We start from the raw sequence: 17,332 nt of genomic DNA on the forward strand, positions 1-17,332 counted from the left end.
AAAAAAAGAAAGAGAACTCCAGAATGTCTGACCTACATAAAAGAAAAAAATTATGAGGCGTCTAATGAAAAAGAAACCAAAACAACAAAATAAATCCAAAACTGACCTACAAAAAAAGAAGACTCTGAAGCAACAAAACTGAAACAACCTACAAAAGGAAAAGAATCTGAACCCAACTTACAAAAAAACAAGAAAATTTGAACTGACCTAAAAAAAGAAAAAAATTCTGAATCATCCTACAAAAAGAAAAGGACTCCCAAACTGATCTACAAAAAAGAAGAAAGAAACTGAATATTCTCACAAAAAAAATCTGCTGGCCTATGAAATTAAATATAAATAAAGAAGAAAGGGGAATAAAGAATAAACCAAAAAAAATATTTTTTTAAAAAGAGGGGTAACAAAGTTAGGAAAGTTAAAAAAAATTTTTTTTTAAAGGGAGGACGTCAAAGTTAGAAAAATAAAATTTTTTTTATAAAGAGGAAATAGAAATAGAAAGAAGAAATTTTTTTTTAAAGGAGTGACGAAAAAAAATTTTTTTTCAAAGGAAAGTGATGAAAAAAAAATTTTTTTAAAGTGAGATACGAAAAAAAAAAATATTTTTAAAAGGGGGTGACGAAGAAAGAAGAAAATTTTAGAAAAAATAACAAAAATAAGACAAGAGAAAGAGAAAGGAAAGGAAAGACAGAAAGGAAGATTGGAGGTTTATATAAAAAACAAAAAACGTATCATAACAAAACAATAAACAATCATGTGATCTCGTGTTATGATACGGAATTTTTGTAAGATTATCTTCTAAAAATATTAAGTTTAAAAATTCCGTATACATTCCGCATGATTAATTTTTTCCGTATACATTTCTTATACATTAGTTTTTTTAAAAAATGTTCAAAAATGAATTGCTTATTAAATATATGGAATTTGTATACAGAATCTATAGAAACGTACATAAAATGTATACAAAATGTATCCTTTCCGTATACATATAATGGAAAGCGCTGAATGTATAGTACTACCCTGAATATTAAAGGCTGCAACGCCTGTTGAAGCAAGTACAATGCTACTTTCTTGCAACCTTTCCCGAATGATATTTATTAGGTAAGATTTGCTGGTTCCAGCAGTACCCATAATAATAATTCGCAAAGGTTCTACATTTTCATTTGAAGTTGAAGCAATGTAATGTTTTTCGATTCTTTCAAATATTATCCTTTGTTTATCATTTAGAGTTTTACTGCTAAATTATTCCTGACTTGAATTGCATCACTGTCACCAATTACCACTGAATGAAACTTTCTGCTTCTTCAAATTCAGGAAATCGTGACCAACTTTCACCAACCCAGTCATGATTTATGTCAATATCACGGTTACCTAAAGAATCGGTAAAATTGTTGTTTCGTCTCTTTGGCATCATTTCGGACAGTACCATCCAATCAGCTTGAGGTTCATTCTCTTCTTGTGCAATGTTATCGGTATCATCATCTAAATCATTACTATCCATTTCCTCAAGATTATCCACTGCAGATCCAATTTAGTCACTAGGATCACTGTTGATTTTTGAAAGATGCCGGTTATATAAGTCTATTCACGAAAGTGTATCATTCTCTGTAAGGCTAAGGATACCTCTATAGCGAACATATAAGAGAACTTTTATACGACAAAAGTCTTCCAACTGAGGACCATTTTTGATTGGAGATTGTCACGGCCAGACACGTATTACGTTTTCTTTACTGCATTTTACCTATTTTCCTTTCACTACCTTGTATTCCAGGTATAACCTAAACAATGACAAGTCACTTAGTTCAGTAGGTTGACTACAATATCTTTGCAGAGGTGAGGGATCTGTTTTTTTAGTTTCATTGTTCTCATTATTTATATTACATTCGTAACTGCTAGTATATACTGTAAAAAAATCTTCTCATATAAATAAATTACCTTTTTATACTGTATATTAATTAAAGAGACAGTATTCTTTTTATTCTTTATTACTAGTTTTTACATCTTAAAAAAATCAAGTTTGATATTTTTGAAATAAAATACTTATAACATGGCCACCTCTATGACAGTAGTCTGTTTAATTAAGCAAGACACATCAGGATATGTTTTTTTTTGATTTACATAAAATTAAAAACTTTTGCGAAATCTGTGATCGTTATATTGTACCAAATTCTTGGATAAACTAGTAGTATTTTTACATTACCATCCTGCTATTTTAAGATTTAACCATAAAAAACTAAAATAAAATTTTTAAAATGATAAAATACAATAAAATTACATATCTTCATATGTCAAATAAAATATAATATGAAAATACAAATAATTAAATCTGTGTAACTTAGTTCACATGATGTTAAACTAATAAATAATAATACATACTGCAAAAAAATTTTTCCCATATACTGTAAATAAACAAGTAAATATTAAATATAGCAGTGAGCTTGGTTTTTTGCAATTTTTCTTAAAAATAATACATTTAATCTATATAGGAATATGGGAAAATGCACAATTCCATATCACAAAATGCATTATTTTCATGATTTGACCATAATTTACACTGAATTTATATTGATTTGATCATAGAACTTGCATAATTTGAGCATAAAATTGGTCAATGAATTTACTACTTAAATTACAATCATTAATATTAGTTAATAGCCAATAATAAATTAATTTTTATCATCTAAAATAACCAATAAGTACAACATGCGTTATCGCCATTCGAACTCAACGTTTACTTATTAAAATTTATCAAAAATCTTCACATTCTTATAAATCTTTGGTTAATTTTTATAATAATACTCCTTTTTATGTAGTTACTAAACCTTTGCATTCTCTTAGGCATATAGCTTATGAATATTTTTTAAATTTAGAAAAAATACCTTTAAATATTATTACCCCTGATTCTATTGATTCGTCATCTTTTATTAAAGAAAAAGGAAAAAATTTTTTATCACAAATTTACGCACACATTGATTCAGCTTTACTCTGTCATAAGAATATCAAAAAAGAGTTAAAGTCCATCGCTTTAAAATTAGATAATGAAACATTATTGACTTTTTATACAGATGGTTCAGTCAAACATATAGGAACCTCCAGATGCTCCAGTGGATATGGCTGGATTCAGTGTCAACCTAATACACCAAAACTTTCTTTCCATGGCTCTACGATTTTTTTCCCATCGTCTACAAAAAGTGAAGCGATGGCCATACTTGCGGCTATAATTGTCGTACCTTTCAATAGTCATTTGAACATTTATACCGATTCCGCTAATTGTATTACAACTTTCAACAAATTTTTATTATCTCCTATTTTAAATTCACGACAAAAATTGAAACAAAAGAATTTTTTGATCTGGGATTTAATTTTTTATTTAATTAATATCAAAAATTTATTGGTCACTCTACATAAACTGAAGTCAAAGGACATAGTGACAACTTGTTGAATAACAAAGCTAACGAACTAGCAAATGCTGGCGCTCATATCAAAGATCCCATTATTGTTAATCACAAATTTTTTCATCAAAATAGTCTAGGTCTGATTACCTGGAATAATATATTTGTAATAGATAGAAATGTACAAAAATGGTCAGATACGGTTATCCAACCTACAATTTTTAATTCAATGATTAACAATTCCAAACTCAAACTAATTGAACAATCGTTAACAGATGATGATATAGATTGGAACTTCACCCATGAATGGATCAACAGTAACCCTCTAGGCACACCTTGTAGTGCTAAATTATCAAAAATACAAGGTAATAAAATGAAAAAATGCAATTTTACACACCCTACCAATGACATACAACAAAGAAATTACCTTCGCTTATATCCCCGAGTTATAATCCCTTGTGTGAAATGCAACGCTGTAAAAGACAATAATGAACATATAGGCCTTTGTACAGCTCATACTACAACTATACAACAAATTATTTCTAATGCATCTGACACATTATATGAACTATTGATGAATGACGATGCTGAACGCAATTTGACTTTAAAAATCACTATTAATAACTCAAAAATTTTCAACACAAATTTGGATCCTTTTTTATTAAAGAGTCACCCTTTTTATTTACTTATTCAGAGACCTCACTGATATATTTCATAATTATATATCAAAAAAGAAAATTCGTTTTGATTTATTCATTAAATTTATGAATATCATTATGGAGAATATTGATACAAATATTTGGAATCACCGTAACGCTGCGGGATCGCAGCCTCACACAGGTCGAAAAGTGAAAAATCAGGCATCAATCAGGCACCAATCGGTCACCAATCAGATACCTGATTGGTGACCGATTGGTGCCTGATTGGCATTTTTGCCAAATACCGTCACCAATCAGGCAGTTTGCTAACTTTTGATCTAGTAATCAGAAAAAAATGAAATATAGCTCATTGGAATCGTCTCAACAAGACGAATCTAATGGTAGTAAAATCGCATCTCTAGGATTAATAGTTAATAAAAAATTAAATAAAATATAAATGATACATTTTTATTTTATATTTTACTAAATTTCTCATCAAGTATTAATCCTAGAAATGCGATTTTATTACCATTAGATTCGTCTTGCTGAGGCGATTCCAATGAGCTATATTTCATTCTTTTCTGATCACTGGATCAAAAGTTAGCAAACTGCCTGATTGGTGACGGTATTTGGCGAAAATGCCAATCAGGCACCAATCGGTCACCAATCAGTCACCAATCAGCTACCTGATTGGTGACCGATTGGTGCCTGATTTTTCACTTTTTGACCTGTGTCAATATTAACAAACAAAAAAAGAAATATTACAGACAACATCACAATCTACATTATAACCGTCTGAATTTGAATAAGGACGATAATTGACATAGGAACATTCATTGTGTTTATTTTAATCAAAATCACTCCACCCCTTATAGCCATAGCGGTGGGTTCTCTGATAATGACGCACACATTATTAGGTGGACGTCGAGTAATTTTTTACATTCAGGTTCTTGGGAATCTCATAGAGATCGAATTTGGTTTGATAAAATAGATTTATTTGAAAATTTTTATTATAATGTTATAAAATATAATATAGATATATACTAGATAGTATTTTTATGTTTTTCTTAGTTTTTTTATTTCTTTCCATGTTGGCGGGGGAGTTCTGGGGTTGATCTTGGATCAGGTCCGTTTCTCTCCTCTTCAAGGTCAGGAGTCATCATCTGTCTGGTTTACTAGCTTGCGGTTTGGTTCGTAGTGTTCGAATTATTTTCACGGCAGTATTATTTGTATATTTATTGTTGTTCTGATAATTTGTACTACGACTTAGCATATTCTGAAACATAAAAATAAAAAAATTACCACATAAGTAATACCAAAGTTAATTTTCATAAGATTTTGTTTTTTTGTAGCTGTCTTAATAGAAACTTCATTTATATGTTATTTACATGTTCCAATTAAATTAACATTCTTATATTTCTTTTTTTTGTTTTTTTAGGTCGTTTGACTCTGAATGAACCTGGACTTATAGATATATTTGGTTGTAATAGGTGGTTTTGATAAGGAAGGGAATTTTCATCATATATTTGTATTTTGTTTATTTTTTATTTAATTTAATAAGTAATTTATGTAAATACAACTATAATAAACTTTAGTATAAATAGTAAATTCAGTTGCCAAATCGTATAAATTTCATGATAAAATAAGTGATTAAATCATGTAAATTCCATACGAATCCCATGCAAATTCCGTATCCAAACCATATTTTTAGTGATACAGAATTGTGCATTTTTCCGTATCCTTTCAACGGACTATCATGATTCGTTATTTCTAAGGAAAAAAATCGTATAAGAACTTTATAAAAAACGTATCCAATTTATACCGGTCAGTGTCTTGCTTAATTAGAAAACTACTTTCATAGAGGTGGTCATGTTATTAAGTATTTTATTTCAAAAATAGTATCAAACTTGATTTTTTTTAAGAATGTCAAACTAGTGATAAAGAATAAAAAGAATACTTCCCATATAAATAAATTACCTTTATATGTATATATTAAATAAAGAGGAAGATTTTTTACAGTATATATATTATTTATTATTATTTTTATAACTAACCAAAACGTAGTTTAACATATGAAGTTATGCAAATTTTATTTTATTGTATTTTATCATTTTAAAAATTTTACATTTTTTTTTATCTTAGTTTCTTATGATTAGTAAATCTCAAAATAGTAGGATCATGGTAATAATGTATCAATAAAAATAATTTTAATTAATGATAGTATTTTTATAAAATAAAAACTCAATTTTAAAAAAAAAATAACAATTAAATAAAAATTTGGTACAACGATCACAGATTTCAAAAATTTTATGTAAAATCAAAAAAAATATCCCGATGTGTCTTGCTTAATGTTAATAAAACAAACTACTGTCAAAGAGGTGGTCATGTTATAAGTATTTTATTTGAAAAATATCAAACTTAATTTTTTTAAGAATGTAAAAACTAGCGATAAAGAATAAAAAGAACACTTCTTTATTTAATATATATATAAAGGTAATTTATTTATATGAGAAGATTTTTTATAGTATATATTATTATTCATTATCAGTTATTATTATATATTTGTAAATAATAAAAATTAAACCATAATTTTGACATGTGAAGTTGCACAGATTTTATTTGTAATTTCATATTATATTTTTATAACTAAACCAAAATGCAGTTTGGCATATGAAGTTATGCAACTTTTATTTTATTATATTTATCATTTTAAAAAGTTTATTTAGTTTTTTATGATTAAATCTCAAAATAGCAGGATGGTAATGTATCAAAAAATTTATGAGTTTTTTTTTGTTAAATAAAAAAATTATTAATTCGAGATCTGATTATAAATCAGTAAAAATTACTATCAAAAAATGGGGCGAGGTTTTGTATGAAATTATTTAATTGGCATTTTTATGGGTAAGGTAGTATCATTTCCCTTCCGATAAAAATTAAAAAATGACTTGTCTTTTGTGTTCTTATTATTTACGAATTTTTACATCCGGATCACGAATTAATTTAAAAAAAAAAATATCCAAAATTTGGTATGATATCACGGATTTCGTATGTAAATAAAGAAAAAAACATATCCTGATGCTCTAATTTAAAGTGCATTATAAGTGGCACAGGTCAAAATTTTACTCTTGTTGATAAAGGCACATGATTCCCTATAATGATACAAATAAAATCCATTGGATATTTTTTTTTTTACAATATATCATCAGGAAATTTTTTTATATGTAAAAAATATGCAATATTTTGTACATGAAAAACTTGATTTGCATACCCTGAAAATGCACATTAATTGCAAATTTAATATATATAATGTATTTTTCATACAATATATTGTAAAAAGAAGGGGATGATGAGGGGGAACTCTTTCTGACGATCATTCTGCCCAAAATTTTTAGCAGAAGGAAAAACGTCTTTTACGAGTCTTTTTATTAATAAAACCCAAATAAAAAACCTCAAAAATGGAGTCAGCATACAAATTTACAGAATATAGATATAGGTTTCTAAAAGAAACAAAAAATTTTTCTAGTGCGAACTCACGAACTACGGTAAAAGGCCAAGAAAGAGCACGAAGAGATTTTAGTTTCAGTAAAACAGAACAAAACCTCCTGGAGTCAATACAGAACGACGCTGTACGCAGAAAAGAGACTATACAAGAAATAGTTTTAAAGTGTTCAGCAACTTCTTTCGATATCTATACAGATGAAATAAAAAGACTCTCATGGGAAAATTCAAAGTTGTGAGAAGAACTGCGGAGGAAAGATCACATGATGGACAAGAAAGAGAAGTTGGAGAAAACACAAGAATGAATAATATCGCAGAAAAATGAACAAATAAGGAAATTTTCGCAAAAAGTAGAGAAAACGAGATCAGAACTAAAAAAGGTTAAAACTGGCGTCAACAAAGAATTTGATCAGCCGAACAAATCTAAAAAAGGAAGATCGACATCAAACAGGAGAAAACGGGAAGAAATTTTAGAGATACCAGTTTTACCTGAAAATACCAGTAATGATCAGCAGGCAAAGGAGGCACGTGACATATTTTTCTACGATATACCAAAATATTGGAACGAAGATGACGTAAGAACAAATCTAATGAAGATAGGAATGGTTTATAGACTGCAAATCCGAGGATAATACAAATACAAAACCATTAAGGCAAAAATCGCGCTGAATAAAAATTTTGAAAAAACGTTCGTGGATGGACATTTCGGTATTTGTATTAGCAAAAACTTTATCAGATGGTACGACGCAAAATTAGATTTGAAAGGACGACAAGAGCGGGATCAATGGCAGACTGTGAGAGACCTAACTAATGAGGAAATGGAATCCATAAAAAAGGGAAATACATACGACTTCACGAAAAAACTGCAACAAACTTCCAAAATGGCGTTCATTAAAATTATCAAAATCACACAAAACTGGAAAGTGATTGGGTATTTCAAGAACCTCAAAGAAATGGAAGAAGCAGTGGAGGATTCGTGTACACAAGGAGATATCAATAGAGTTTGGCTTGTGAGAAACAAGAAGACGATATATAAAGACGGTGATGCAAAGACAAAGGCGACGACGAAAGCACAAGAGAAGAAGTTCAAAGAAAAGGTTACTGCTACGGAAAATAGGATGAGTTCTCCTATACGGCTGGCAAGTGAACCGAAGACACCTATTACACCACCGGAGAGAATTTATAGAGAATTAGGGAACTTTGCCTCATGAAAAGAAAGCTTACAACATCCATCAAAAGCGGAACAGCCCTCAAGGACTAGTAAGACGCCAGACGAAAATGAAGTTGTCGAGATGATCAAAAACTGGAGAGTAGGAGAAGAGAACACTCTAGATCAAAAGGACACTTCAGAAAATAAGGGGCAACAACTGAAGAAAGATAACGTAGTGCCTGAAGAAGTGGTTGAAATCATAAAAGATTACAGAACAACCAATAAAATCAAATATGTTCAGTATCAAGAATCAACCCACGATGGAAGCTTGGTGGATAAGCTGAAGGAAGTGAAGGAAATCTTCAATCAAACGTCCAATAAAATGGAATGGGAAAAAATTAATGTTGAGGCCGTAGACGAATTACGCAAGGAGCACGGGATAAGGAATTGGAACGAAGCAAAGAATTGGGCCTTGGAAAAAAACAATTTTTTCCGTTTAGGACAAAAGATTATAAGTTTAGCAAAAAAATCAAAAATATTCGAAGAATATACCACCCTAAACGATAATTTCAAACAAAGATTGGAGAACAAAAATCGCTACTGAGATGAAAAGAAGATTGGCGAAAAAAGTCCAATATTAGAATCGCTGAGTAAATGGAGTGACATAGAGGATGAAGAGGAGAGGAATAAGGCTTTCAAGGCATTTTATTTAGAAAAAAGGCAAAGAGAGCTGATCCAATCCCCTTCCGTGAAAGAAGACAATGAAGAAAATGAAGAAGCAGAAGAAGAAGAAGAAGAATTAGAACCCGAGACATCACCATCAAAGAAGAACGGTGGAAAGAAAAAGAAGAAGAAGAAGAACAACAAGAAGTGAAGAGTGAAGAGCGAAGGAAGAACTTTTTTAATCGAAGTCACGTGATACATGTCGAAAATTTTCCAATAACAAAAATAACAAAAGTTCTTTCCTTTTTACTTTAGTTTTAGTTTAGTCTTAGTTTAGAATACTAACTTTTATTTTTTGTAGGTATAAGGGGGATTTGGTGGAATAAAATGTTTGGGTGTGAGACCGTTGGGGATCATCTTTTTGAAGCTGCACAAGGCAGACCTGGACACTATTACGCATTTCACTTTTAATCCTACACTTTAAAAATTAGAATTCAAATAGTTAGGTTTCAAAAATTAAATAGTCTGTTTAGTTTTTAGTATATTTTATTATGACAGGTATTGTATTTATTTTATTATTTTTCTGTAATGTATTTTGTAATTTGTTCTGAACACTCTGTTATAGGGTTGACATGATGTATAAGCATGTTGGCTCTACGTGTCTTGTAATTTAGGGTAGTTAATAGACCTTAATAAAGATGCATTACAGTTTAAAAAAAAAAAAAAAAAAAAAAACAATATATTGTAAAAAAATGGGTTAATTTTTATATAAATTTGTACAAAGAATTATACGTATAATATTGTTAATTATATTGTATAAATTTTGAGAAATTTAACTATTTGTGCAATATTGAATACCCTGAAAATTTTGGGATGATATATATATATACAGTCCCCTCCCAAAAGTATCCGCCCAATAAAAAAAATGTATTTTTATTTATTATTTATTTAATATTTAATACTTTGTAGGCCATCCTTGGCTTTCGATACATGCATTAATTCGTTTAGGCATACTTTCAATTAAATTAATATAAACTTCAGATGGAATTCTCCTCCACTCTTCTTGTAAAGCCATTTCAAGTTCTCTAAGATTTTTTGGCCGTGTATGGCGTTTTCGTATTTTTTGTTCAAGTTCATTCCATAAATGTTCTATCGGATTGAGATCTGGAGATTGAGAAGGCCAATTCGATAGAACTTTAATATTTTTTTCAGCAATCCAATTCTCTACATCTTTAGCACGATGCATGGGTGCATTATCGTCTTGAAATGCATACGGCCTTCTGTGAAATTGAGAATGAACCAATGGCAGCAAATGGTCATTTAAAATTTGAATATAATCAAAACGGTTCATTTTTCCATCCACCTTAACCAATGGTCCTAGCCCTCTTCCTGAAAAACAGCCCCATACCATTATTCCACCACCCCCATGTTTAATTGAAGGAAACAAATTTTCAATATTGAAACGTGCACCAGCTTCTCTCCAAACTCGGCAAGGTCCGTTACTTTGATAAAGAGTAAATCTTGATTCATCACTCCATATGACCGTTTTCCATTTTTGAACTGACCAATCTTGATGATTAATACACCATTGTAATCGTTTCACACGTTGTGATTCGTTTAAAAAAGGTTTGGATGCTGCAATGCGTGAATGAAGTCCCAATTGATGAAGGTTTTTTCTAATAGTTTTTTCAGAAACAATTTTATTTTGAGAATCTTGAAATTTTTGTTGAGTCTCGGCAAGAGTAAGACGATTATTCTCCTTTAAAATATTTCGTAATTGTTGCTGATCATTATCATTAAGTGCACGTGGGCGACCACTCCGCTTTTCACTAGTCCCATTTTGAGAAATTGCATAATGGTTTATCATATCGCGAACTGTAGATTTCGGAATTTTAAGAACATTACTAATTGTCAAACGATTTTTTCCAGCTTTACACATTCCAATAACTTGACCACGCTCAAAAGGTGTGAGTTCTCTTTCTCTTGGCATGAGTAAACTGTGTGAAAAAAAGCATGTGAAAATCGTTAAAAAGGGTAAATATTTATGTTTTATAGTTTCATCGCATGTTTATATAATAAATGATCTGCAATCACATGCAACGTAGCTATAATCAAATACTTTCGTTTAAAAAAAAATTGGATAAATTTATTATGCACAATTTTGGAAAAATTACAAAAATCGAGGGCGAATACTTTTGAGAGGGGACTGTATATGGATATGTATGGGTATGATATGGATAGGATATAGATATACTGTTAACCCTCTATATATAAAAATAGGATTTAATATTATTTTTTCGCATATGCCCTCAATTTTTATATAATAACTTGCCGATCTTTGCCAAATTTTCTAATTCTCGATTTGTGTACCTATTGTAACACTTTTAAAAACCATATAGCATGCCGTATTTTTGCCTGCTTTTCAATTTTATTTAGTATACCAAAAGGGTTTAGAATATTGTTTTTGACTTTATATGGGGATGCGATATTTCGCAAGTGAAAAACAAACCCCATAAAAATATATAATTTTTTGTTTTTTTTTAATATATTTTATTTTATTATTATAGGACCCCGGATATCTCCAAAACAGGTTATAAGTCACACTTTCGGCAGATTGGCCAATTTTTCAGGGGCTCAAAAAATCGTTTTTTGTAAATATCTCGGCATCCAGTGGTCCAATTTTGATGTACATTTTTTTAAATTGTAGAGCTAAATGAGGGCTACAAAATAAAAAAAAGTTCATTAAAATTGAATTACTAGATGCTGAGATATTTACAAAAAACGATTTTTTGAGTTTCAGCAAAAAGGGGTGTTTTTGGCCAAAAGTCCATTATGACCTTTATATTAGATATCCGGGGTCCTATTATTATTATATATACCCAAAATTGAGGGTAACCTCTGCTGATCTTTTTATATGAAAAATTAAGAAACCCGCTCAAAAATTCAGGGCAAAATTTGATAATCAGAAAATAATTAGATCAGCAAGCGACATTGCAGCAGTAATAATCGTTTTATTTATGCGGACAGCCAGGGCAAATAGTAAGGAATTGCGCTGACCAAAATAACAACAATACGACATCAGTTGCGTACAATAACGACCCTATAAAAAAAGAAAATTCAGAATTTGTCCTAAAAAGTATGAAAAATGTCTGGAAAATTTCCGTGCATCCAGAAAACATTCGGAAACGGTCACGTTTTGGAATATTTTCCGGATGCTCGATTCTGGACAAATTCTGGACAAATTCTGGAGTGTCAAGAAAATGTCTGGAATTTGTGTGTCCGGAAAGTGTTCCAAAACGTGATCGTTTCCGAATGTTTTCTGGACGCACGGAAATTTTCTGGACATTTTTCCATACTTTTCAGGACAGATTCCGAATTTTCTTTTTTTATAGGGCGAAGGTAGATCAAACCCTCAAAAAATCAAAATTTTCTTCAAAATATATTATGAATTAATATCTTAATGTGTCAAAAAATATAATTGCGTAATATGGAAAGGTTGGGTTCGTCTGTAAGGTAGTAGATAGGGGAGCCAGTAGTTCTTTTTAAATATTAATTTTTGTATCAATGGTTTTTACACTATTTACTTTTATATTTTAATAAATTGAAATAACAAGCGAAGGTAGATCCAACCCTTAAACAATCAAAATTTTCTTTCAAATATATTATAGAATTAATATCTTAATGTATCAAAAAATATATTGCGCAATATGGAAAGGTTGGGTTCGTCTGTCTGGACCAGTAGTTCTTAAGTTCTATTTTTGTATCAGTGGTTTTTTAACTGTTTACATTTATATTTTAATAATTGACTTACAATTTTAGCAGCCAGGACACATAGTAAGGAATTGCTCTGACCGAAATAACAACAATACGACATCAGTTACATACAGTATAATAGCGAAGGTAGATCCAACCCTCAAACAATCAAAATTTTCTTCCAAATATAATGTGGAATTAATATCTTAATGTGTCAAAAAATATAATTCCGCAATATGGAAAGGTTGGGTTTGTCTGTCTGGGTACTAGTTTACTATAGTAGATAGGGAGCCAGTAGTTCTTTTTAAGTATTATTTTTAGTATTATTGGTTTTATACTGTTTACTTTTATATTTTAGTAAATTGACTTACAATTTTAGCTCAAAAAAAAAAAATAATAATAATTATACAATAATCATGTTTTGAAATGAAAAAAAAAATGTTCTAGTAAAACAATAAATTTTAAAATATCTTGTTTTAAATCACATGCCATCCCTACGAAATTTAGTTGATTTTTTACATATTTAAGTGCTCTTATTTTTTTGATTTTAATCAGTAAAACTTTTTCTACCCATTCAATAAAACATAATTTTTTGAATTTGATACACACTTTTTATCAATACACAAAAATATTCTCTGAATTTTTTTTGACACCAGTAATAACAAAGTAATATGTATGAAAACGATCAAAACGAAGTAAGTATTTAGTACTATTGTTGTGATCAACTCTATTTTCTGGAGGAAGTTAACCCTATACTTGCTGCTTTCTAGTTCGTAATCCCTCATAAAGAACCTATGCATAAATACTTTTCATCAGCTCCTTTCATGACCTGCACGTACATTGAGTTTCTGCACCAGCTCAATTTAGAACAGAAACTAAAGAGTATTCAACAGAGATCAATCGATAGGTTTTACATGAAACTCCTGAATCCAATGAGTGAAGACCAAGAACTACCACAATTCGCTCAAGATCATGCAAAAAAGTTGTTGAAGGAAATGACTGTAAGTTATAATTTTCTCATTTATTTAGTATCCCTTTTGCGAAATGTAAATTAACTCAATATATCATGTCAGTCCAATGAAGTCATTGCATTTTGGGATTCAATGGCAGAACATGAAAAATGTTCCACCTCTAAGGAACAACAAGTTCGAAGTAATGTCTCATTTGATGGTTCTGATGTCACTAGAGTGCAATGAGATGAAGAATTATTGGATGTAACACCAACAAATAAGGTAATTGCACAACTTTAGCAGTGTTTTCCGCGCTTATTTGGTTAAAAAAAACTGACATATATTGCTTTTTTAATTCAGTCCAGGTTAGATCATGAATCATCATACTCGCCACCTTTATCTGAAATGAAAAAATTACTTTCGCTAACAATTGATTTGGATGACAACAATGAAGATGATGAAATTACAATTATAAGAAATGTTCCTCAATTATCTTTAAATAATAGTAATGACGGAAATGAGTTTGTTATAGAAGATTATAATGTATCAAAATTATTTCAACAGTATCAAAATGAATCATATAAACTTGCTAATTCTGATGGTTTATATGTGGAGACAAATGTCCACAAAATTTTATCTTTGACTTCAATTCTTATGCTTTCGCCAAATTCTCATTCTGAAATGATGATGAATATCTTTGGTTTAGACTTATTAGACAAAATAAGTGAAAATCTCAAACCAAATAAACAAGAATTTAATGCGGAATATGAAGCTAAATTTAGAAACATCATAAGACAGTCAAGTAATATCTCACGAGATAATGCTATTAACTCATTGCTAGGTCACTTAGCAGAATCTGAAAGTAGACTTAAAGAAAACCTAGGATTTGTTATTTTAGATGGCTTAAAGTCTTTACCTAATCACAAATTAAAAAGTAAACCAAGTGAGATTACTCTCATTACTAATTATCTAGATTACATCATGAAAGGACTATTTCACCTTCCTGATAAGTATATAGTGGAATGGCCTAACACAGGTCTTAAGGAAACTAAAGCTAGAAAAATAGAAGGCAGAGCGAGGCAGCCTGATTTCTTAGTATCAGCAATCCACCAATTAGAAACGAGTGGAACGTTATTTATAGGTGAAGTAACCTCTCCTGCAGAGAAAGAAAACGTGCATAAGAACTGTAATGATTTAATCCGAATTGGAGTTTTTATGAAAGAATGCATTGATTCGGCCTTAGACAAAGGTGCAGATATTAAAGTTCTAGGTTTTCAATGTATAGGTAAGATAAATTAAATAATTGTTGCTTTGCTCCTTCATGTAATCCTAAAATTTCATCATTGCTTTCTAGAATATACAATTGATTTTTATGCAATAAAACTTAATGCTCCAGGGCTATATATTATGCATCATATTGGTCAAGCATCGATTCCTACTTCAGTAAAGACATTGTCACATTTTGTTGATGAAATAGATACTTTTCTGACAGTACGTAGTCTTTTACAAGAATCATTTGGTAATTTTAATAATAGATTACGCAACCCAAAAGAACAAGCAAAAAAATTATCTTTTAAATGCGAGACCTTATCTACACCAAGTTTCAATCAACTTGTTAGTAAAACGCGTAATGTCAAAAGAAAATGTTCCTTCTGGTTCGGAAGGTTTTAGGAAATTACAATTGCTGTCACTGTATGTATCTTCATTTTATTTTTATATTTTTGGGAGGTGAATATGTGAATTTCATGAATTTTTATTAAAGAAATAATTTTTGAAAGTGGGTTTTTGGTGAATTTGGTGAATTTTCATTGGAAATAATTTTATTTTATGAAATCGGAAGAGGAAATTATTGTATTTTGATAAAATATTTTCAAATATAATAAAAAAATCAGTATATTTCTTAAAACTTAAAAGATTTTATACATTTACGAAGTTGTAAAATGCTATTAAATAGGTGGTGAATAAGTGGTGAATAGGTGGTGAATAGGTGGTATTGTCATCAAAATTTAGCCGAAAAAATCAAATTAAGATATTTTTTTATGCATTAAATAATTATTTGACGATGAATCTCAATTTTAATTTAATTTTATTTCTTTTTTTAAATCAATTTAACCTTAGTAAAAACTAATTACTAATTAAAAATATCATTTTGTAAAAATTAATAAGAAAACTAGATTTTACCCTATAAAAATCTGTATATGGAAATGTTATGTTTTATTCACATGTGACATACATTTTTATAAATTCCGTAACAAGTACAAATAAAATCTGTGCAACTTCACATGTCAAAACTATGTTTTAACTTGCGATACTGTGAAATTTTTGATTTATTTATATATTTACAAATTCATTACAAAATTAATTTGTATAAGTAGTTTATTGTTACATAGTCACAAAAAAAATCATCTTTTTTTATCTTAAAAGTTTTAAAAAAATTACATCCTCTGTTGAAAAAATACATATATTGTTACCATATCTCAAAGAACTGAAATTCATTATAACAATCTATAGAAATAGAAAAAAAATATATTACTATAAATTAATATGAAAAAAAAATTACCCAGAAAAATTAATTATAACGATCTATTGTTACAATAAATAAATAAGTAAATTATGTCAGTCTATTATTGAGCTTGATACAACCTAAAAAATATTATTATTATTAATAGGAAAAAAGGCAGCATCGCAGCATCGATCCGATCACCGATTTAAACCTAAATGGTGAAAGAATGTATTTGGGAAAAAAAATTTGGTTTGAAAAAAAAGAAAAAAAAGCCAACCGGAAAAAAACCGAAAACAAAAAATAAAAATAAAAAAATTCAAAAAATAAAAACGAAAAAAAAAATTTGGGGGAGGGACGAAGAGAAAAATCGGGTTGAAAAGAGAAAGAAAGAATAAAAAAAAATTCGAAAGAAAATGAAAAAAATAATGAAAGAAATCGGTTTAATGTAAAAAAATAAGTACCAAAAAAAAGGATTTGGTCATGTTTAGATTACCGTATATAAATAATTGTGTAATATGAAACACATGATCTGCCGCGCCTAATCTATTCAGTAATATACTAAAAAAATCCAAAAAAATCCCTGTGTAATCTAATACATGATTTGTCTACGCCTGAACTATTCCGTATTCATATAGTAGTTGCCAAATCCATGTTGATTATTAATATAAAATATTTTTAGTTTCCAGTTTTGCTAATATTATAATATTAATAGACAATTAAACTTATAAATTGTAAACTAATTTTTTTTATTTTATTTTTTTTAAACAATAGATCGAACTTTTGGCCTTTCT

General features: G+C 29.3%; 2 protein-coding genes across 2 annotated transcripts; both read left to right on the forward strand.

The window, feature by feature from the left end:
* Positions 1-3,615: 3,615 nt before the first annotated feature.
* OCT59_012313 (uncharacterized protein) lies at positions 3,616-4,092 on the forward strand (the record flags this gene model as incomplete). Its single annotated transcript, XM_066134365.1, has 1 exon — positions 3,616-4,092. One exon carries the CDS (start codon positions 3,616-3,618, stop codon positions 4,090-4,092), a length of 477 nt encoding a protein of 158 aa, XP_065989636.1.
* Positions 4,093-13,759: 9,667 nt separating this feature from the next.
* Positions 13,760-15,709, forward strand: OCT59_012314 (uncharacterized protein; the record flags this gene model as incomplete). Its single annotated transcript, XM_025308971.2, has 5 exons — positions 13,760-13,783; positions 13,859-14,089; positions 14,162-14,266; positions 14,399-15,323; positions 15,393-15,709. 5 exons carry the CDS (start codon positions 13,760-13,762, stop codon positions 15,707-15,709), a joined length of 1,602 nt encoding a protein of 533 aa, XP_025188581.2.
* Between the last annotated feature and the right edge of the window lie 1,623 nt (positions 15,710-17,332).

This window comes from Rhizophagus irregularis, chromosome 2, assembly GCF_026210795.1.
Source record: "Rhizophagus irregularis chromosome 2, complete sequence".
NCBI lineage: Eukaryota > Fungi > Glomeromycota > Glomeromycetes > Glomerales > Glomeraceae > Rhizophagus > Rhizophagus irregularis.